General features: G+C 43.8%; 1 protein-coding gene across 1 annotated transcript in view; it reads right to left on the bottom strand.

The window, feature by feature from the left end:
• Window positions 1-2,113, bottom strand: part of LOC140408919 (centrosomal protein of 135 kDa-like) — a 36,244-nt gene extending 34,131 nt beyond the window's left edge. Inside the window, exon 1 of the mRNA XM_072496808.1 lies at window positions 1,932-2,113. Within this exon, the coding sequence (XP_072352909.1) occupies window positions 1,932-2,099 (168 nt within the window). The 5' untranslated portion in view covers window positions 2,100-2,113. The remainder of the gene's footprint in view (window positions 1-1,931) is intronic.
• Window positions 2,114-23,478: the final 21,365 nt, after the last annotated feature.

Below are 23,478 nucleotides of genomic sequence, written 5' to 3'. Positions count from 1 at the left end.
TGGTCCCCTTGCAGGACGCCATCTCCAATCTCTTCCACGCCGCTCCCTCCCCTTCTCCCATCCACTTACACACCATTGAGATATTGGCGGCCCAGTAATAATCACTTAGGCCATAATAGACTGTTAACTGAAGTGAAAGCTCATGGAACTGGAGGCAAATGATTAACTTGGTTGGGAATTGGCTGAGCAGCAATAGACAGAGTAGTGATAATGGATAAGTATTCCAACTGGTAGGACATGACTAGTGGTGTCCCGCAAGGATCTGTGTTGTGAGCTCAACTATTCACCACATTTGTTTAAAAAAAAAAAAAAATTTTTATTAAGGTTTTCATAAAATATCAATAACAAAATGAAAAAGGAACCCAACAGGGTTAAGTACAAAACACGGTCTAGAAAAGCAACCCTCCCTACCCCCCTCCCCCCAGTACATAAATAATAAATTAACATTAACACCCCGACTTAACACAACTGGTATATACACCCCCCTGGACCATCCAGTGTAAATAACAGAAACAGAAATAAAGTAACGTAAACCCCCCCCCTCCTCCCGAGTTGCGGCTGCCATTGACCAATGTCTACCGTTCTGCCAGGAAGTCTAAGAACGGTTGCCACCGCCTAAAGAATCCTTGTACCGACCCTCTCAAGGCAAATTTCACCCTCTCCAATTTAATGAACCCCGCCATATCGCTGATCCAGGATTCCACGCTTGGGGGCCTCGCATCCTTCCACTGAAGAAGAATCCTTCGCCAGGCTACCAGGGACGCAAAGGCCAGAATACCGGCCTCTTTCGCCTCCTGCATCCCGGCTCCTCTGCCACCCCAAATATTGTGAGCCCCCAGCCCGGTTTGACCCTGGATCCTACCACCCTCGACACCGTCCTCGCTACGCCCTTCCAAAATTCCTCCAGCGCTGGGCATGCCCAGAACATATGGGTGTGATTTGCTGGGCTCCCTGAGCACCTAACACGCCTGTCCTCACCCCCCAAAAACCGGCTTATCCTTGTCCTGGTCATGTATGCCCTGTGCAGCACCTTAAACTGTATGAGGCTGAGCCTCGCGCACGATGAGGAAGAGTTCACCCTCCCTAGGGCATCTGCCCATGTCCCTTCCTCAATCTCCTCCCACTTACCTTTCACCTCCACCACCGAGGCCTCCTCCTCCTCTTGCATCACCAGGTAAGTTTCCGAGATCTCCCCCCCCCCCCCCCCCCCCCCGAGAGCACCCTGTCCTGTAGTCCCCCCCCCCCCCCCCACGAGAGCACCCTGTCCTGTAGTGTGTGTGGCAGGAGCCCCGGGAATTACACCACCTGCCGTATTCACCACGTTTGTTAATGACTTTCTTAGATGATGGGATAGAAAGCACCTACCCAGATTTGATGAGATAAACACAAGTGAACTGTAAACTGTAAGGAGCGTAGACGGGAGCAAAAAAGACCTGAATTTTATCTTCCACCAAGTGGGATTGGAGGCGGAGGCGGGAGGGGGGTTGGGTGGGCGCTGAAATCGCATGGGTAGAATTCCCTCAGGGATCATGGCTGCATGCAATTTTACAGTGGGGTGGGCGGGCAGGATCTTGGATGAAAAGTCCACCCTTGCCCCTAATAAGGCTTTTAAGTGGCCACCTTCAGGGCCTTTTCTGCCCAGCCTGAATTTTCAGTTTGGCAGGCGCCCGATAACTGAGGGTGGGAAATTTAAAAAAATCCCTGGTCTCGATCTTGGGAACGGAGGAAAGACCTCCATCAGAAGCCCCTTTCTGACCGGGGACACCCTCCCCTTATGGACCAGGCACCTCCGGACCTCTCGCTCCCATTCTGCTACAGTGCTGTTAGGAAGCATGTTCAAGGACATTGTTCCTATATTACATAAAATGACCAAAGAGGATACAAAATTCTAGGTAAATTTTAGTTATACAGATTTTGTTGATATTTAATACCTGGTCTATTTCCCTTTCAAGCTTGACCACTCTTTCTTCAAGGTGCCGTCTCTCGGTGTCTACAGACAGGAGCTCCAGTCGAATTGAACTGCTCTCTCCTTCTGCCTGATGGGCCTTGTGCTCCCAGTTCTCAGCTTGATTACTTGCCATTCGGAATTGCTCCAGCATATGATGGAGTTCTTGTTCCTGTTATTAAAAAAAAGGTTAAGTAGAGAAGGATTTAGAGGGGAGACAGTGGCATGGTAATATCACTAGACTGGTAATCTAGAGACTCAGGGTAATGCTCTGGGACCTGGGTTCAAATTCCACCATACAGATGGTGAAATACTGATTTCAATAAAAAAATCTGGAATTGAAAGTCTAACTGTGAAACCATTGCCAATTGTTGTAAAAATCCATCTGGTTCTCTAATGTCCTTTAGGGAATGAAATCTGTCATTCTTACCTGGTTGACTCTTAAATGCCTGCTGAACAAGTTTTAATAAATTGTTCATTTGTTAATCCATCTGGTGGTTGCCCGTCTATCAGGATATTACAGCAGGCCGAGCCAGCGACACCCACATCCCATGAATAAATAAAAGCCCTGCAGAACATACACACCAATCCTGATTCCCCATCGTCTTCATATTTAGGTATTGATCCACCAGGGAGTGGAGCAAAGGATCACAAGACTGATTCCAGGGTGAAGGGGATTGCCCTATGGGCAGAGGTGGAATAGAATAGGCCTACATTCCTTCAAGGTTAGATGGCTTTCTCCTGCTATTTGTTAGGTTCTAATTGAACAGATTTGTGCAGAGACTCCCATTGACAAACAATAACCAAGGTAGGATGAATTTTGTACATGCATTTCATAAATATAGAATTTTAAAAAATGAGACCTCTAGTTGCTTTTCTCAAGACATACAAATCCAGTGAAATAATTTTTCTTCTCCCAGCGCTGCCCGTCAACAATTAGAGCACTTGGATAATGAGTTTGCGAAAGCTCAAGTCACGCTCTTGGGTCATACTGTTGGACATGGTCAGATGGCCCCATAGAATGTGAAAATAAAAGCTACTGGGGAGTTCCCAATACTGTCAATGAGAGGAGAAGTTTTGAGATTTCTGGGTATAAGTGATTTCTACTGAAAATTTGTGCCAAATTTTAGCAGTGTGGTAGCTACACTGATTGAACTTTTGAAAAAGCACAGAAAATTGCAGTGGTCATCAGAATATCAGGAGGCATTTGACAATCTGAAAACTGTGTTAACCAATACACCAGTTTTGGCGACATCGAATTATGACGAGCAATTGATGTGAGTGATGTGGGCGTTGGTGCTATACTTTTACAAGATGACAAGGGTATGGAAAGACCTGCCAGTTACCTTTCCAGAAAACCAAATGTTCATCAAAAGAAGTATTCAACCATCAAAAGGCAGGTCATAGGACATCTTAGTGAGAGGAGACTGCAGAATGCTTCATGCTTGGGATACAGATGATGTAATTGATGGGACTAGTCAGCCTATCTGTAGTTTTGCAGTCTGCTATAGGATTTTTAAGTTGAATAAAAGTGTCTGACAAGACAGACAGATTTTCAGATTGTTCCAGGAAGGGTCTCTAAAGGTCAGTACAGCGAAGCAAATATCTCTGATTGTTAACTTTATTTATAAGTGGCATTTGAACTGTATTGGGTTGTTAATTGGAATATACAGTGGCAGGTGTAGAAAGGGAGTTAAAGTCTTTTTTCCTTGTATTTAAGGACTGTTTTAGCTGTTAATTGTAAAGTTATTTCATTTTTGTTAATATGGTTAAGTCTGTATTTCAATTGAACCTTGTTTAACCGTAAAAGATACCTATTGGTCAGTGTTATCATTCCTTTGGTGAAGAAGTCTTCCCTCACGGTCTTACAAATTGCAATCGATTGGGATTCTCTCACACATCGCACTCAGGCACACACAAGTCTCCCCCCCACACACACACACAAACACACACAAACATCTCCCACACCCCCCCCCCCCCCACACACAAACACACATTTCCCACACACACACACGTCTCCCCTAAACACACAATCTGCAACTTAATGGCCTGGCAAGCTTTATTCTAAGAACCTAGTTAACATTTGTTAAATACACACAGCAAGAATTGTTATCAATTACAAACATAAAGACCCCACACAGCTACAGTAATCTATGTATAATCCTGAATGAATTCTCCCTTAACTGTTCAATTCAATAACAAACTCCAAGTAAAACTGGAAACCACTTTTCAAAGGTGTGGCCCAGCACACAACATTCTCGCTGGTATAAGATTGTTGTTATTGATACTCTGTTCCCCTTTTCAAACAGTAGATTTGAATTCCTTCCAGAAAGCAATTATCTCTTTTAATTTACCAGTCTGGAACAACTTTTTAAATGAAGATAGAGAAAGACACTTCTTTCAACCTGTGCTGTCCGAACCAGTCCAAAACTCAAAGCGAAAGTAAAAACTCACAGAGCTACAGCCCAGCTCCACCCATACACAAGACATGACTGAAGCCATGTGATAAGACAAAAACCTTTCTTAAAGGGGCACTCCCATGGCAAGATTGAATAAAAAATGCCTTCAATTACAGAGAATGGTACATAACATAAACAAGATAAACAAGGAAAGTATATCTATCTTTTCTCAACAACAAACTCCAATGAAGGATTCTTTAAAAATTCAACATTATTTTCATGACATGCTACTTTTTGTTTCAGATGAACAAGGAATCATCAGGATGAGCAACACAATAATGTTCTTCAATACAATCTACAAATATAATGAATTAAAAAGTTTTCCAAACAATAGTGCAGTTTAAGTGATCAGAAGTAAATGGGAATGGATTGAGAGTAATTCTGATTTTAATAATAATGATGAAAACAATATTGAGTAAATTTAACTGTATGATTATCTGAACATTGGAATTATTCACTAAACTACCTTCAAAGAAGTTGATTGTTTGCATGTGATCTTTTTAGACTAATCCTACTACACTTGTCTTTCCTTAAGATGACATTATCCTTTCAGCCCAAGAAGAATGCTTTCCTTTGAGACCAACTTTATAGATTTCACCGGTGACAATGTAATAATCATTATAAATGGTTGTGGCGTCATTGCTACCCTCTAAGAGTATTTGCACAAAGGCTCATACTCAGTGTCGAGGTGAGAGAAGGAACTAGATTAGGTTCCTACAATCTAGCCATGTTAGTTAATACAGGCTCTTGTAATCATCGGTATCGATACTTTTGCACTTTTACAACAAATTCAATCTTTTATGTTAACACACAGTGCAGTATATACCAGCATACAATAGTAGAAATGTTCTCTTTCGCTGACTTCAATTCTCCACATTAAGGCTGCAAATTGAAACATCTACCTGTCAAAAACTAAACAACCTAAATTCTTCTCTCCAAATGTTTGAAGTTAAGTTTGTAATTTAAATTTAAAATTCTGTGTTCACTTTTCGAATCCCAGTCCTACTAGCACCTGATATCATTAGACATGGAATACGTACAGTGCATGAGGCAGCCATTTGGCCTATCGAGTCTGCACCGACCCTGCAAAAGAGCACCCTCCCTGACCTATTCCCGTAACCCCACCTAACCTGCACAACCTTGGACACTAAGGGGCAATGTATCATGGCCAATTCACCTAACCTGCACATTTTTGGACTGTGGGAGGAAACCTGTGCAGACACAGGGAGAACATGCAGATGCCACACAGTCACCCAAGGCTAGAATCATAGAATGTGCATTGCAGGAGGCCATTCGGCCCATCGAGTCTGCATTGGCCCTTGAAAAGAGCACCCTACTTAAGCCCATACCTCCTCCCTATCCCTGTAACCCAGTAACTCCACCTAACCTTTTGGGTACTAAGAGGCAATTTAGCATAGCCAATCCACCTAACCTGCACATCTTTGGATTGTGGGAGGAAGCTGGAGGACCCGGAATAAACCCACTTAGACACGGGGAGAAAGTGCAAACTCCACACAGCCACCTGAGGCTGGAATTGAACCCGGGACCCTGGAGCTGTGAGGCAGCAGTGCCACCATGCCGCCCACTAAAGGCAGCACTAAGATTAAGGCCACAAGAGAAGATGACTCCTTAAAAGTTTTGTTCAAATCGACACATGCAGAATTGGTCAGGACAGACCCAACAGGCCTAAAAATAGATTCAGAGTCATTATAACTAAGAGGGCAGCCAATAGCAAAAACTTCTCCAAAGCAACCCACTCTCACATCCCCTAGAACTTAAACTTTTAGTATCAGTCACGGACTGAGACCTGCCAAAGACTGGTCCACAAAGAGAGCAGAGACCTTGGTACCATTCCCAAATGCCTGGTGTCAATATGGGAGAAAATGATGGCTCTTCGTGGCCTTTTGCTGCTTTCCTCAGTACGACTGAAGCAGTGCCATGTCCTACACTTATGAACAAAAGCAAGTGTGATGATGCATGTCTGAAGCACAGCACAGCACAGGCATGATGCTACCTCATTCACTCAGAGATGCCGCTCTGGTATAACTACACCCCACCCCCCACAGAGGGGGAAATCTGGATCCTTGGGGTACCTGTGAGCTGTACTGCCACCAACTTGTGCACGGGTGAGCAAAAAAACAATATTAGTCTGATGAATACAATGCATTTTACAAAGGGGAAGGCTCTCCAAGGTGCTTGGCATCCAAAGAAGAGTTCACAGTACAGGGTGCCCAGGAATCGAAGCTGGGATTCTGGTGCTATAAAGCAGCAGTGCTAGCCACTGTGCCACCATGCCACCCATGAAGAAAGAATGTCACTAAAAGTTATTTCCACAAAGAAAATGGTTAATTCCTGAAATAGAACTAGGTTGAAGTTCACTGCCACTTCCAGTGATTCTCTAAACTCAATCAGTTTGCAAGACATTCTGAATTAAAGCACAATAATTTAAAACCGAAGAGATGTTCAGATCAAGGAAAGGACGCTCTGCCCATCAAAGGTCATCCCTTTAGCACAATAACTAAAGGAATTACTTTTGTAGCCTTTAACTGTACTTTGAACAACTCTAATGCTATTGTCTCAATTACTTTGATTATTTTGAACATTTAAATCAATTGGGTGTATTTTATCTGTTGCAATATGAAAAGATTTTTATCTTTTACAAAAGTCCTTCTTTTTACCTCTGTTACTTGACGAATATTTGCCCATCAGTACTGACAAAACACATACTCCTGACATTTGCAAACGGATGAATCATACATCAGCTCCAGAAAATATATTTAAGTCTTCTGTTCAGGTAAACCCCATTTTTTACACCACCAGATTAGTTTTCAAGATCTTTCTTGCCAAAGATATTAAGTTTTCAATTTTTATTCAATATTCAAAATTTTTCTGAATCTTCAAAATCTTAACAGATAAGTTGTATGTATCAATTCAAGCCTTATTGCAAACATTTCTGTTTATTTCTACATTAGGTGTAGGTGCCACACAAATAAATTCATTCCAACTGCATTGTATATTATGGATTTACAAATGACAATAGAAAGCAAACAATTCATGGCAAAAGAAAACGCGAAGAAGCAAAGCAGTGGCAAAAGAACTGAAAAATTAGGAAGTGAGCTATGAACATTTTCCCTATTTTATTTTGCAATGATAAAAAACAATGGGCATATTATATATCCTTAAAACAAATGTATTTGTTGAATCTCTAAATATATTTTAATGCTTTAGCAGCTATGTGGCTTCTTTTTCACAGTTCACACCATGAATGCTAAACATTATGACGTGCTCCCAGTATAACACAAATCTTTAAACAGTAGGGTAGCATTCTAAGCAACACGGCAAAGAATTCTTGACCTGCCAAAATGTTGTTGTCCCAAAAAGCAGTGTAAAATTGTGATTCTAACTTGTCATCTGATTTGTTAATAAACTGAGATTTTAACAAAATAGGCAAATATTTATAGTCTAGCCTACACTCTCATGCACACAACCAATTACTGAGTTCATAACATTCTTGGCTTCAAAATGGTCCTTACAAATGATCAACTATTAGTTTCAAATATTTTTAAAGTAAGTCTGCACTGCAAACTACTCTATGAACTGGACTCAATACATTCTAATAAATTATCCACTAATAATTTACAACATTAGGATGAATGATTAAATTGGCCTTTACAATAGCCTATTCATTTGGTGGTGTCTCCTGGGGTGTCATGGATGTACGTCCTACTATGATTTCTCCTTTGAACTCGTATAATTCAATGATTGTAGATAAGATGGATTGGTTGCATTCAATAACTGATCCTATGTCCAGCCCTACTAGTTAAGAATGATCAGTGTTTCAAGGGCATAATATGTTATTTTATTTTGTGTGCATTCTAAAATATTGTTAGGGAGAATGCTAAAGAATAAGATGGCAACACAACAAATCATTCCTTTTGTGGCAGTTCACTCTGGTGTTTGATTATGAGTAATATACTGAAAGATGTGCAATCATTATGCTCTCTGAAATCTGTGAATGCAAGATATTTAATGTTACAATAAAGAAAAAAAGCTGTTTAAAGATGGCTGAGTTATTTACATATCTTGTCATCCTCTTAGAATCTAGGTCTGTGTCTGCATATAGTAAAACAACTGGAAAGCTGCCTGTTGTCTACTTAGTCAATCAGGCAATGCACTTTTACCGCACATGACTACTACAGATTCATTCCCATCTACATTTAATATTAATTATAAATAGACAAGATATCAAAGGATGGTGCCTTACAACAACTGACCGGCTCTTAGCAAAACCATATTCTAATTGGAAAAGCTTTCATTTTGCTTTTTGTTGTGGTAAAGGGGACATATTCTGGAGCAAGAGAAATATTCATTCAGAACAGAGGAGTGAATCTTCCACTGGACAAAATGGGCAACATGTCAAGCAATAAAACTGCACAGCTCGTGTCAAATACAAAAGGAAAATTGCTGTTAAATTATGCTATTTGAAGCTGACGGGATGCTTTTAAAACGCCCTTTTCCCCAGCGGCACCGATTTGAATCGCATATCCATTGCTCCATGTAAATGAGTCAGCGATCATTAAAAACAGAGGTGGTAAGATTTTTAAATCTCCAAAAATGCAAAATCTAACACAGTAACCTTGGATATGAAACCGCATTTTCTATGTGTGTACATATATATATAAATCACATTGATACATCGCTGTGTTTTACTGGGCGATCCACCTCCTGGTTTTTCACGATTTACGGTGACTGAGAAACTGCCTTTTCCTCTGCTTGACCTTTGCATCGCTTTGTCAGTTACTCCTGCTGCCTGTTTTTGCACGCTATCAATAAACACCATGGCTAACACATACATAAACCTACAGGAATTGTCATCACAGTAAACCATAAAACAGAGCAACATCATCCATCATTTACGCGAGGTTTCATATCAAGCAGCCATACCTTACATCTAATTCACCAGTTCAATCCCTGATCACATTTCTCTTCTGCGTTGATCGCTGCACGTTATGGCGTTTCTTTTGTTGTTGTTGTTGCTTTGGGATGTGCCAGAGTAGAGGATGATGTGCAGTCCAGCGGTTTGGGTCTATTCCGTCTCCATTGCTGCTTCTGCTGAGGGAGGACGAGAATGTGGCAAAGAGCTGTCTCCTGAATAATCCCACTCTCCCTATTTGGACCATTGATCAGCCCTTTCTCCATCCACGTGGGGGGGGGGGGGGGGGGGGGGAGGTGAGGGGAGCTGCTCCTGCCTGCAGTCAGGCAATTGCTTCTCATCGAGTATTTCAATGGAGCTGCTCTCCCCTGACAAGTCAGAGAATCAATATTCAATGCAATTGTTAAACTTTGCACACTTGCAAAACGTGTAGATTACAATTAGGATGCCTTACGAAACGAATCGTCAATTCCAGCAAAAACATCCTGTTCTACACGAGTTTACTAAGTGGGTAAATGTTCTGTTACTTTTTATAAGTGTATTTACTCAAGTTACTCCGCCGCAAATGAAACCATAACCAGAATAAACATGATTAAATTTTCTATTACCGGATCTAAAATGTCCACTTTATTCTTAGCTCTATTTTTGTTTATTTTTCCATTTGTACTCGGGAGGTGGCTCGCCAAGAAATATTCCTAGGCAGAATCACCTGGGTTCCCAGGTTCAGACCAAGCACCGACCAGCCAGCTGATCGCTTTCAGCAGAATACCACCCAAGGACATTAACACCCCCGTCTGGCTTCATTCATTTTCACGCTGCCCCCACCTAGCGGTTAAACCTGCAGCTCACGAAACTCTCTCTTGCTCCATCACCTCCAGTAACCCCGGGCGATGGCTCCGAGTGACACAGGGCGTGGTCAATAATGACCAGCCAGCGGTATGTGTACTGGGGTCGCCCAGTCGGATGCGACTGAAGCGTGGAGAGAGTGTGCATGAAGATATTTCAGTATGGAGAGTTTCCCGGGAATCTTTTCCGCAATCGTTTCGTCTTAATATTAAGCAAAAAACATAAAAATACTGGACAATCCCAGCAGGTCTGGCAGCATCTGTGGAGAGCGAAGGGAGCTAACGTTTGGAGTCTGGATGACCCTTTTGTCAAAGCTCATCTTAATATTAACACTGCTTTTGAAACATGTTACAATTCTTTCACAAGATATTCACAGGCAGCCGGCCACATCATGTGTGTTCGGACTAGAGCGATTCAGCTGAAAACTGGGAAAAAATACACTTTTCAATGGGTATTTTAAAATTGGAACTAAAAACAGACGGCAAAAGGCACCAGACACACTGTTACAATTTGCATTGCGGCACATTCCTCCCTTTTCCCACCCCCGACCATTTTCTCATGGCAGTAAAATGGTTGAGATGCATTTGTCTTAATTTTCTTTGGTATCCTAGCAGTAATGATTATAAAAGGTCCAAGTCTTAAAGCATTGATTGATCTCCCCTTTTATGCCTATAATTATTACAGATAGTGCGCCTCCCACTCAATATTAGTCAGAGGATGGATCATTATCAGGTAGTTTAGTAATTAGGACGAAGAGAACTGGAAATGTGGCTCTTCACTGGCATTGTCAGACACACACATTATACAATAATGTATATTTCCAATTTTCTGCTCTGCTCCTCTCTTGAAATTGCTACCGCCTGTACGATTTGCTACCATGGGAGCCTGTGGTTTTTCAGTAAGTTATCCAATTATTATTTATTGATAATTTAATAAAAATTATTGCTAAAATAATTTTTTTATGGTAAACACAACTTATTGCTGACCAGTTATTTAACTGTGGAAGGTATTACAGCCCTGATCCTATTTTTATCAGACATTTTCCAGCAGAAGTCATTGACTAGTGATCAGGAGCAGAAACTTATTTGTATTCCTGCTCAGCCAATTGTGGCACTTCAATGGTAATTCGATTTATCTCTATTAACCCAGGCGTGATCAGGGGTCAAACTAGGCACCGCACAGTATCTTTAACCACTAGCTAACCGGGGAGCTGATCATTCTTTATTTTCTCCACGATGGTATGTTGCCTCCCTAGTGCCAGGGTTAAGGATGTCACTGAGTGGCTGTAGGGCATTCTGAAGGGTGAACAGTCAGAGGTTGTGGTTCACATTGGTGCCAGTGACAGATGTAGAAAGAAGAATGGGGTCTTGCAGCAAGAATGTAGGGGGCTAGGTATCAGATTGAAAAGCAGGACCCCAAAGGTTGTAATCTCTGGATTATTACCGATGCCACGTGCTTGAGTTTATAGGAACAGGAGGATCGGGCAGATGAACGCGTGGCTGAAGAGATGGTGTCTGAGGTAGGGCTTTAGTTTCCTGGATCACTGGATCCATTTCTGGGAAGGTGGGACCAGTACAAGTTGGACGGGTTGCACCGGAACTGGAATGGGACCAACATCCTTGTGGGGAGGTTTACTCGTGCTGTTACGGGGGTTTAAACTCAACCCCAGAGAGTTGGGTCACAATGTGGAGATACAGTGGTGGGGGGGGGGGGGGGGCTAGCAAATATAGAAGAAAAGCCAAATCAATCTGGAAGGCAGAGCTAAGAGATACATGTTAAGGTACAAGGGAATATAACAAGGCTGGGTGTGATTTTTTTTTAATGCAAGGAGTCTTACAGGTAAGGCTGATGAATTGTGGGTATTGATTAACATATGGGAATATAATACTATTGCTATAGCAGAGATATGGTTAAGGGAGGGACAGGACTAGGAGCTCAATATTCCAGGATATAGAATCTTCAGGCGAGTCTGGGCGGAGGTGTACAGAGGAGGTGGTGTAGCAATATTGATCAAGGAGTCAGTTACTGCAGTGAGGAGGGATGATATTACAGCAGGTTTCCCAGATGAGGCCACATGGGTGGAAATTAAAAACAAATCAGTTTTCTGGGAGTGTACTATAGCCCCCCAGACAGGCAGGGAGCAGAAATGTAGGCAAATCTAAGAGAAGTGTAAAAGTAATAGTGTAATAATAGTAGGGTATTTCAACTGCCACAATAATAATTGGGATAGGCAAAGTGTGAAAGGCTTATAGGGGGCAGAATTCTTAAAGTGCATTCAGGAAAGCTTTTTGAGCCAGCAGGTAGAACGTCTTTCCAGAGAGGGAACCATATTTGACGTAATTTTAGAGAATGAAGAGAGGCAAGTGGTAAAGCTGTCAGTGGACATTTCAATGATAGTAACCATAACTCAGTATGATTTAAGGTAGTTATGGAAAAAGACAAAAATAATCTTTTTATTGCCACAATTAGGCTTACATTAACACTGCAATGAAGTTACTGTGAAAAGGTCCTAGTCACCAGATTACGGTACCTGTTCGGGTACACGGAGGCAGAATTCAAAATGTCCAAACTACCTAATAGTATGTCTTTCGGGGCTTGTGGGAGGAAACCAGAGCACCAGGAGGAAACCCATGCAGACACGGGGAGAACGTGCAGATTCTGCACAGACAGTGACCCAAGCCAGGAATCGAACCTGGGACCCTGGCGCTGTGAAGTCATTGTGCTAACCACTATGCTACCGTGCTCCAGGTGCCCACTCTCCCCGTTGCTTTTTGCCTTAGCAGTACAGCGATTGGCAATTTGTTTAGAGCATCGAGGAGTTGGAGAGGGATTGTGCCGGAGAGGAGGTTGGGAGAGCTGCCGTTCAGGGCGGTGAGGGTGAGCTTCAGATACTTGGGCATACAGCTGGCATGGGGATGGGCACAGCTGCTTAAGCTGAACCTGGTTCAGTTGGTGGAACAGATGAAGGGGGATTTTAAGAGGCGGGATGCGTTGCCACTGTCGCTGGCAGTGAAAATGACAGTGCTGCCGAGGCTCCTATTTGTTTTTCAGAACCTCCCGATCTTTGTCCCAAAGTCATTGTGTAAAAAAGTCAACGCTTTGATTTTGCAGTTTGTGTGAGCGGTTAAGAAGATGTTGTTAGAATGGGGATGAGGAGGGGATGGGTGGGGGGTGGCTGGCTTTGCCAAATATAATGAATTATCATTGGGCAGCTAATATAGCTATGGTTAGGAAGTGGGTAGTGGGGGAAGGTTTGGCATGGGGTGGATGGAGGTGGCCTCTTTTAGAGGAACCAGATTGGGGCATTGTTGACGGTGCCTCTGTCATCCACGCTGGCCAGGTACTCCACGAGCCCAGTGGTGGTGGCGGCCCTGAGGGGGTGGGGGCAGTGGTTGCAACATCTGAGGTTGGCAGGTACCTCGGTGTGGGCACCGAATTGTGACAATCACAGGTTTGCACCGGGTGTGGGTGTTGCATGCAAGGCTTCGGGGGTGGTGGCAGGCAAGAATTGAGTGTTTTGGGGACCTGTTTGTGGGGGCAGCTTTGCGAGTTTAGTGAACCTGGAGGAGAAATAGGAACTGCCCAGCAGAAATAGGTTTAGATACTTACAGGTCCATGACTTCATGAGGAAGCAGGTGGCCTTTCCCGGTTTGCCGCCCTTGGGGTTGCAGGATAAGGTGCTATCGAGGAGGGAGTGGGTGAGGGTATGGTGTCTGAGATTTATACGGCACTATTGGACTGGGAGGGAGCCCCAATAGGAGAAGTCAAACGGAAATGGGGGAGGAACTGAGGAGGGAGAAATGGAATCCGGGGTTTGGGAGGAGGCCCTAAAGAGGATGAATGCATCCTCATCGTGTGCAAAGCTCAGCCTTATTCAGTTTAGGGTGCATATGACGGGGCTAGGATGAGTAGGTTTTTTGAGGGTGTAGAGGATAGGTGAAGATGGTGCGCGGGGAGGCCTGTGAACCATGTCCACAGGTTCTGGGCATGTCCGAAACTGAAGGGATTCCAGCAGAGGTTTGCAGACGTAATGTCCGAGGTGATGAGGGTGACAGCGGTCCCAAGTCCAGAAGTGGCGATATCTGTACTGTCAGAAGACCAGGGAGTCCTGGGGACGAGAGAAGCCAATGTCATGACCTTTGCCTCGCCTCCCTAATAGCCTGGAGATGGATTTTGCTAGGGTGGAGGGGTTCGGAGCCACCGAAATGGGGGTTGTGGGTGAGCGGCCTAGCAGAATTCCTGAGGTTGGAAAAAATTAAGTTCGTCTTGAGAGGGTCGGTCGATGGGTTTGACTGGAGATGGAAGCCCTTCATCGACTTCTTCAAGGAGGGTAGAGGTGACAGCAGAGGGGGGAAGAGGGTAGGGGAGAGGGAGAAGGGGGATAAAGGGGTTAAAATGGGAAGGCAGGATGGGAGGAGGGGAAGATGGGGGGATTGAGTGTTGACTAGCTAGTTATTTATTATGATGTTCCTGTTTGTTCTTGCTCTTGTTTGTGTATTTGCTGTTTATATAAATGCCTCAATAAAGATATTTTTTAAAAATCCAGCCAACTCTCTGCAGGAAGATCCAGCTAACTCTCCCTAGAAGGCTGCTGTGAGGACTGTCTCTCTGCAGAAAGCCTGTGGGGACATCATTTCTGAGAGTACACAGGCCTGAAGCCAAACCATGATTGAAAGCAAAGTTTAATGTGAAGTAAGCTGCGTTTTCAGGAAAGTTGAGAGTGTTACATTTTTGAACTACAGAGTACCTGAATGAATTAATCTATAAATAATATAATTCCAGGCTGTAAACCAAAGACTTTGATCTGCAACTTGCTGTGAAGAAAAGTATCAACTGGAACAACGACTCTTTCTTTCCTCCACTTTTCCTCCCCTTTCCACCCCTCTGTGTTTGTCTGCCTTGAGTGTGTGCAGAGGCTGGGGGCAGTGGATATTAGGCATTAGCTTATCGTTAAGCAGTTACATTATAGTTCTTGTTATAACTAAACAGTAATTATGTTTACAGTTACAAACCTGATGACTGTGATTATTGGGCAGCCAAGGGCCAAAGACTTTGGGTATTTATATAAGAATCATTGGTTAATTCACTTGTGTTGTGATTTTGGGGCACATACCAGCTGGAATTGACCGCGCACTAGCCCAGGGTGTCGTAACACTTTGGGTAAGGAAAGAAACGGAGGCTATGGCAGATTCAGGGTTCAAAACAGTGGGTGTCCTAGAGGAGTACAGAAAGTGCAGGGTAGTACTTTAAAAAAAAATAGGAGAGCTAAGAGAGGACATGAAAACAGACTGGCAGGCAAAATAAATAAAAATCCCAAAGTGTTTTCTAAGTATATTAAGGGCAAGAGGATAACCAGTGAAAGAGTAGGGCCTAATGGGAACCAAAGTGGCAACCTTTGGGTTTATAGCCAAAAGACATAGCTGAGGTAGTAAGTGTGTATTTTGTATCTGTGTTTGCTATGGAGAAGAATAATGTAGGTAAAGAAAGCAGGGAGGGGGCAAAGGCCAGATGAGATGTATCCATGGCTGCTGTGTGAGGCAAGGGAGGAGATTGCAGGGGCTCTGGCACTAATTTTGAAATCCTATCTGGCCACAGGAGAGGTGCCAGAGAACTGGAAGACAACTAATGTGGGACCCTTAATCAAGAAGGAAGTAATGAAAAACCAAGCAATTGCAGGCCAGTGAATCTAACATCAGTGGCAGGGAAATTATTGGAAAAGATTCTGAGGGACAGAATTAATCTCCACTTGGAGAGGCAAGGATTAATCAAGGATAGTCAGCATGGCTTTGTCAGGGAAGATCATGTCTAACAAATTTGATTGACTTTTTCAAGGTAATTAGGTGTGTAGATGAGGGCAGTGTAGTTGATGTAGTCTACATGTACTTCAATAAGGCTTTTGGCAAGGCTCTACATGGGAGAATGATCAAGAAGAGCCCATGAGTTCCAGAGCAAGTTGTCAAATTGAATCCAAAATTGACTCAGGAGGCAGAGGGTTATGGTCAAAGATTGTTTTTAGTGACTGGAAACCTGGGCGAAATTCTCTGTAATCGGCGCGATGTCCGCCGACCGGCACCAAAAATGGCGCAAATCAGTCCGGCATTGCACCACCCCAAAGGTGCGGAATCCTCCGTATCTTGAGCGGCCGAGCCCTAACCTTGAGGGGCTAGGCCCGCGCCGGACTGATTTCTGCCCTGCCAGCTGGCGGGAAAGGCCTTTGGTGCCCCGCCAGCTGGCGCGGAAATGACTTTGCCGGGCGGCACATGCGCGGGGATGCCATGAGCGGCCGCTGCCGCTCCCGCGCATGCGCAGTGGAGGGGGTTTCTTCCGCCTCCGCCATGGTGGAGACCGTGGCGAAGGCGGAAGGCAAAGAGTGCCCCCACGGCACAGGCCCGCCCGCGGATCGGTGGGCCCCGATCGCGGGCCATGCCACCGTGGGGGCACCCCCCGGGGCCAGATCGCCCCGCGCCCCCCCCAGGACCCCGGAGCCCGCCCGTGCCGCCTTGTCCTGCCGGTAAGAGAGGTGGTTTAATCCATGCTGGTGGGACAGGCACTCCAGCAGCGGGACTTCGGCCCATCCGGGCCGGAGAATCGCGGGCGGGGGGCCCGCCAACCGGTGCGGCGCGATTTCCGCCCCCGACGAATATCCGGTGCCGGAGAATTCGGCAACCGGCGGGGGCGGGATTTACGCCAGCCCCCGGCGATTCTCCGACCCGGCAGGGGGTCGGAGAATCCCGCCCCCTGTATCTAGTGGTGTAGCATGGGTATCAGTTTTGGGTCCCTTGATGTTTGCAGTGTACATTAATGACCTAAACGTGAATGTGGGGGACACGGTCAGTAAATTCACAGATGTGCTGTTCGGAAAATAAACGTTGTTTTAAGGGGTTTATATTTGTATTGGTAAGCATAAGAACTAAGGTATACTTTTCAGTGGGTTTAATTTAATGTTTCTGTACCTGGAAAGGTAAAACTTGTAGTTCCAACTGTGTTTTTATTGTGCTTAGAGAGGGCTGTGGCATGAAGAATAAATAGTGGTAGCATCACTGGAGGCCACCTCCCCTTGTTCTTAGTGTTAACTGGAACCAATGGTTCCATTGCTGAAACTTTACTTGAGATTACATTTTAAGATTACATTAAGCAGGGTACCTCACTAAGACTGGCATTTTAAATGTAGGAAGTGAACAGATTGTAGCTTCACATTTCCACCCACTTGCCACCTGATTCAGTTTCCCAGGCAGTGTATGGTCCAAAGACAGATGCACTGAGCTCTGAATATGTTATTTTATGAGAACTAAGGGAAAAAGGAAACAGGTTTACTACTCACTGGAGAAATAATGAAAAAAAATTTAAAATCTAAGGGAAAGCACAGAATATACTCGTAATTGAGCTACCCTCATTAATGGGGGAAGTGAGAGAGCCTCTTCGTATTGTGTTGCCTCCAAGATGATATACCTCGTGATGGAAGATTTAAAGCAATGCAATGGTCCATGGAAGACTTAATAATCTGATAACTGATTTAGTCAATGGGAGCTAGGAATCTGCTCCAAATAACCTTATAAGCTTTTAATTTTTTTAAATTTAGAGTAGCCAATTCTTTTTTTCAATTAAGGGGCAATTTAGCATGGCCTATTCACCTACCCTGCACATCTTTTTGGGTTGTGGGCGTGAGACCTACGCAGACACGGGGGGAATGTGCAAACTCCACACGGACAGTGACCTGGGGCCGGGATCGAACACAGGTCTTCGCCGCCGTGAGGCAGCAGCGTTAACCACTGTGCCAACGTGCTATCCCTTTTAAAAAATAAATTTAGAGTACCCAATTATTTTTTTCCAATTAAGAGGCAATTTAGTGTGGCTAATCCAACTACCCTGCACATCTTTGGGTTGTGAGGGTGAAACCCACGTACACATGGGGAGAATGAACAATCTCCACACAGACAGCGACCCAGGGCCAGGATTGAACCCAGGTCATCAGCGCCATAGGTAGCTGTACTAACCACTGCGCCACCGTGTCGTCCCTATAAGCTTATATTTTAACAGGCCCGAATAGAAAATGAATAGGAAATGTCGACTGTTCTGATCCTTTTAAATTCTAGTAATACCACATGGAGGTGCTGTAGCCATCTGGGATGGCCACACCCGATTACAAAATGGACACTTTTAAAGATGCAGGAAAATTGGACAATACTGAGAAACAAGCAGGTGCAAGGTCTGCCTGTTGATTAGAGCCTTAGCTCTCAGACAGGACAGAAACTGCGAAGCCATCTACATACTAATGAGCCATCTCCGGGACAAAAGGGAAACATTTAGATAAACAATGTTAAGGCAGACACCCCGGCGCCAGAGGAGACTCAAACAAAGCAGACCAACGGCCACCTAGGACACGCCCAGCAACCAGGGAACCCACCCCTCTATTGGAGGAAGATCGATAAGAATGATTGGAAAAGGCCCAATTAATTGAGGCCAAGTTCAAGGCCCGCCCAAAAGTGTGCGAAGCCCTTTTAGGTATAAAAGGTATTCCCCAAGAGACAATCTTTCTTCTTTGGCCTTGGCTCTCAGCGAAGAGAGACCAGCTTAGCAGCTACGCCAGACCAAGTAAGTTCCAAGTCAATGCACGCTACGAGATAGGCGCTTCTAGTTGCTATCCTGTAAACAGCTCAATCCAGCAGCCTCAGAACCGAGCAACGGCCATTGTTCCTCTGACTGAGTGGTCACCCGAAGCTAAGTATAGGCTTTAGTAATAGTGGCAGTTTAGTTTGTAGAGTTTATGCATGAGTAGATTTGACTGTGTGTAAATAAATGAGCATTGCTTTTGAACTTACTAACTGGTGTATCGAGGCATTGATCAGTATTCGGTTCTGAACCTTGTGGCGGTGTCGAAAGATACCTGGCGACTCTTGAGCAAACGGAATTAAACAGAGCCAAATTAAGAGACAACACCAAAGAGAGCAACAGTGCCTATGTCTTGGCTTTTGCTGATCTGCTTCTTAAATGGAGAAAAGCCTATTTCTCTGGAATGGATTTATCAAGGGTGCACTCTGACCCTCTGTCAAGTAAATATAAACTTTCCCTGCATGAATTTATTCAGAAACTCTGAAGCTTGGTGATGGTTTTAGACAAATGTCAAAAATATCATAGATATTACATTCATCCATACATTGACTGATAACCAACCATGCCCTAAACTCCAGAAAGAAACAGCAGCGTACAAAAAAATAGAATGGACATGATGCAGTTTATTTTTTTTGTAACCTTCTGGCCCTCGGTTGAACACATTAGCCTGGAATTTTGCTCCTGGTCAGAAACGCAGAGTCAGGACATTTCTCTGCTCTGAAAAGCCAAGACGGGAGAGAATGGCCCTGAAGTGGAATAGCAAGGTTCTCTGGCAGTCAGACTGGTGACCCCGGACCAAGTGTGAAGGATTCTGGGAGCAAAGGCAAGCTGGGGAAAAATGTTTAAAAACACAGGAAAACATGAAATAGCCCTCCAGCCCCCATGCCTCACAAGCGATCACTCCCTCCCCATGCCCTATCCATGCCAACCCATGCCACTTCATGTCCCCATAACCCTCATACCTTCCATGCCAATCTATGCCCTCTGCCCACTCCCCTGGTTCTTTATAGCTCCTATGCTAACTTAGTGCCAACTCAAGCCCCTTCACTCAACATCCTTTGCCCTGACACCTATCATTCCAAATCACCCAGTGTCTATCATGGGCAGATCACAGGACCCATAGAGATTAAATAAAATAAAATTTTCAAGTGCTTATTGCGGACTACATAAAAAAAAAACACTGGCATTCATAAAAACCCATTTATATTCTTACTACCACATTATCCCTTATGGCAACTAATATGGCATTGAATTGCATGATTCCTTATAAAGACATTGGGAGTATTGGAATTTATGATCTGACTTCAAAGAGTCTATAGCCACATGGAGCTGTCAATCAAACTGTGAATTGGCAGGCATCTTACTATGATTCAGCTAATGTCTGCGGAACAGCACGTTTAGCGGGGTGTTTCTCAGCACCTGCTGCGCCAAGAAAGACTCCACTATTCAACGGCACTTTCCTGGGTTATTTTGGCCTCAGTGGGGAACTCCCCGTCGAGGCCACTCTTTAAGTAATTTCCTGTGTAGGAAGAGTACTCATGGATCGGGGCGCCATTGTTAAAAGCAGCCCCAATTTTTCAACCTCCCTCATCGCCCCCATCGCAGCCTAGACACCACCTCCCCTCTTCACCCAATTTACCTCATCTGGGATCCTCGAGACCCCCCACCCCACCTCTGAGGGGAAATGCCCCCCTGGCCTGACCGTGCCATGGGCAACCTGGCACCTTGGCTTTGCCAGCCTGACACACTGACAGTGCCATGGTGATATTGCCAGGGTACCCGGGTAGCAATGTGAAGGTGCCAGGCTGGCAGTGGCAAAGTGCCCGTGTGCCAGGGGGAGTGCCAGGGTGCCACCCTGCCCTGTCCCCAACAATCCGGGGGCTTCAACTCCCCAACGAGGTGCCATTACAACTGGTTCAAGGCTTTGTGAACCAGTACCAAATGATGCCCGGTTGAGGCATTGCTGGTGAGGCCAGTGAATCCCGGGCCCCGGGTAAATTGGTGAGCGCATATTTAAATGAGCCTCATGCACAATGTAACTTGGCCAGGTGTGGGTATATCCATCTGACTCCATGCCAGCAGTATCTTCCCTCAGTTGGTTTAACCACTAATTTGCCTGCTACATCTTTGATCTCAGTTCAGGACCCAAGTTCCGAATATTTCCCTCACGTAACAGGTGGTACTATCTAAAAATAAATGGTAGATTTAGATAAGAAAGGATATGCGGAGGCTTGAGTTGCATTGAAGTCATTTCCTTAGGGACAGAATGAGGGTGTCTGCCTGTCTCCCATGAGAATTATAGTTGAAGACCAGTAAAATTCCAGAGCGAATGAGTCTTAAAACTGTTATGCCTTGAATACCGCAAGTCAGGTGGTGGTGTGGACTGATGAGCATCCAGTGCCCATGACGCCTGATAAAGCAGCGAGTCAAGATGGTGTGCTGAGAATATGCACGCTTACTATAAATTGGACTCATACACCATTCACTTTATTCAAATGAGGAAGATCCTTTGTACACTGATATAAAAGCAAATTACTGCAGATGCTGGAATCTGAAACAAAAGCAGAAAATACTGGGCAATCTCAGCAGGTCTAACAGCATCCGTTGAAAGAGAAAGGGTACTAATGTTTCGCATCTGGATGACTCTTTATCAAAGTACCTTTGTACAATGGTCCAGATCTGCTGCAGATCCATATAAGACTCATGAAAAGTAGGCACTGCACTTTTTAACATGATTTTTTTCCCCCCAGTTCGGCTGAGAATTATACCTAAAATGTTAACATTGTTCCTTCTTTTGCAAACACAGCCTGACCATGTTTGGTGTTTCCATCATTGCCTGCTTTTTTTAAAAACAAATTTCAGCCTCTTTGCATGTACAATAATTTCATTTCTGTCCTTGGTTTAGCATTTCTTCTGAAAGATGAAGCAGCAATCTCACAGCATAGTCAACATCTGGATTATATGCTACACGTTTACAGTGAAGCTTAAATCACAATGTCCTGTTTCAGAACAGACGGCTATCAACTAAGCCAAGCAATTCATGAGTGGCTAAACAATCAGACTCATAACAAAACCACGACCAACGCAGGACCTTTAATAAACATTATACTGTAGTCAGATGTTCTTTGTCAGTGACAAGCCAGCTGGAAATAAATATTATACAGCTGAGGTGTAGCACTCACTCAAGGATGCTGTTCTTGGCAAAATGACATGGCGTTCAGTGAACAGAGAAGAATTTTTTCGAAGAGTCAAATATCTCAGAATCATAGGAAAAGACTGGTGTTAATCAATTTTATGTCTTCAGGGAGAAGGGAAATAAAAGCAATCTATACACAAGGGAATTTTGCAGAGTGACAGAGCAGAAATGAGGAACTGATTTCTCTGTTTCTAATTTAAAAATGAAATTACATTTTTATGAGCTTACAGTATAAACTGAAGATGGTAAACCATGGTAAATCAACATGCAATTAATTTCATTCATATCCCTGTTCTTAAAATCCATATTCTTAATTTGTTTGATGATGCATTAATACTTTTGTGAATTCCAGAACAAGGAGATGAAGCATGCTGACAAAGACCACTAGTGGCAATAGAACGAGAGATCCAAACACTCACAAGCAAGCCACAAATAATTAAAAAATAATATGTTCAATAATTCAACCGTACATGTCGTCGTATTGTGCCAAGTCAGAATGTGTTACAGGAGAACATTTTAAAAGCAATGTGTCTTCTCAGGACAAAGAATGGTGAATAGAAATTGTTTTTTCCTAGAACAATAAATTATTAATTTGCTTGTGCGGTCAGCGTCCCAACTTACACTCTCTCCATAAACATAAACCCATCTAAATCTCTGCTGCCTGTATTCTAACTTGTACTAAGTCTGTCACTCCATGCTCACTATCCTATATTGGCTGTCAGTCTGACAATGCCTCAACTTTAAAATTAGCATCTTTGTTTCAAATGCTTCCATGACCTTGTCCCTCCCTATATCTGTAGCCATCTACAGCCCGATAATCCTCCAAGATAATGGTACTCCTCCAACTCTAGTCTCTTGCTCTACCTTTCACAATTGGCAGCCATGCCTTAAATCTGGAATTCCCTCCATAAACCTCCCACCTCTCTATGTCTCTCTCTCTTTCTCTTCTCTCCTTCATTAGAATGTTCTTTAAAACCTACGTTTTTAACTAGCTTTTGATCACATGCCCTATGGTATCCTTATGTAACTCAACATCAAATAGTGTCTAATATAGCTCCTGGGAAGCACACAAGGATGCTTTATTGTGTTAAAGTTGCTTTATAAATGCAACAGTACAGGGGATTAAAACAATCACAGGTAATCCACAAATAATTTTAAAATTGTAAGTTCGATAAGACCATAAGACCATAAGACATAGGAGCGGAAGTAAGGCCATTCGGCCTATCGAGTCCACTCCGCCATTCAATCATGGCTGATTTCAACTCCATTTACCCGCTCTCTCTCCATAATTCAATCTTTTGATTAATTCAGAAAATACCTCACCCATTGTGTTGGAAACAGAGAGCCACTTCTCCACTGGCACTGGGGACAGGAAAGTAGTTACAATTTGATCAGGAAAACCGATCTCAAATTATTAGAAAAATCCTTCAATCTCTCGCGGTGAGTCAGTCGAATACCCTCTAAATCCTCCAAGATGTTGCCCTGTATA

The sequence above is a fragment of the Scyliorhinus torazame genome, chromosome 3, assembly GCF_047496885.1.
Source record: "Scyliorhinus torazame isolate Kashiwa2021f chromosome 3, sScyTor2.1, whole genome shotgun sequence".
Taxonomy (NCBI): Eukaryota; Metazoa; Chordata; class Chondrichthyes; order Carcharhiniformes; family Scyliorhinidae; genus Scyliorhinus; species Scyliorhinus torazame.
Note: the sequence above shows the minus strand (reverse complement) of the source record. Positions and strands in the feature narration are given on the sequence as shown.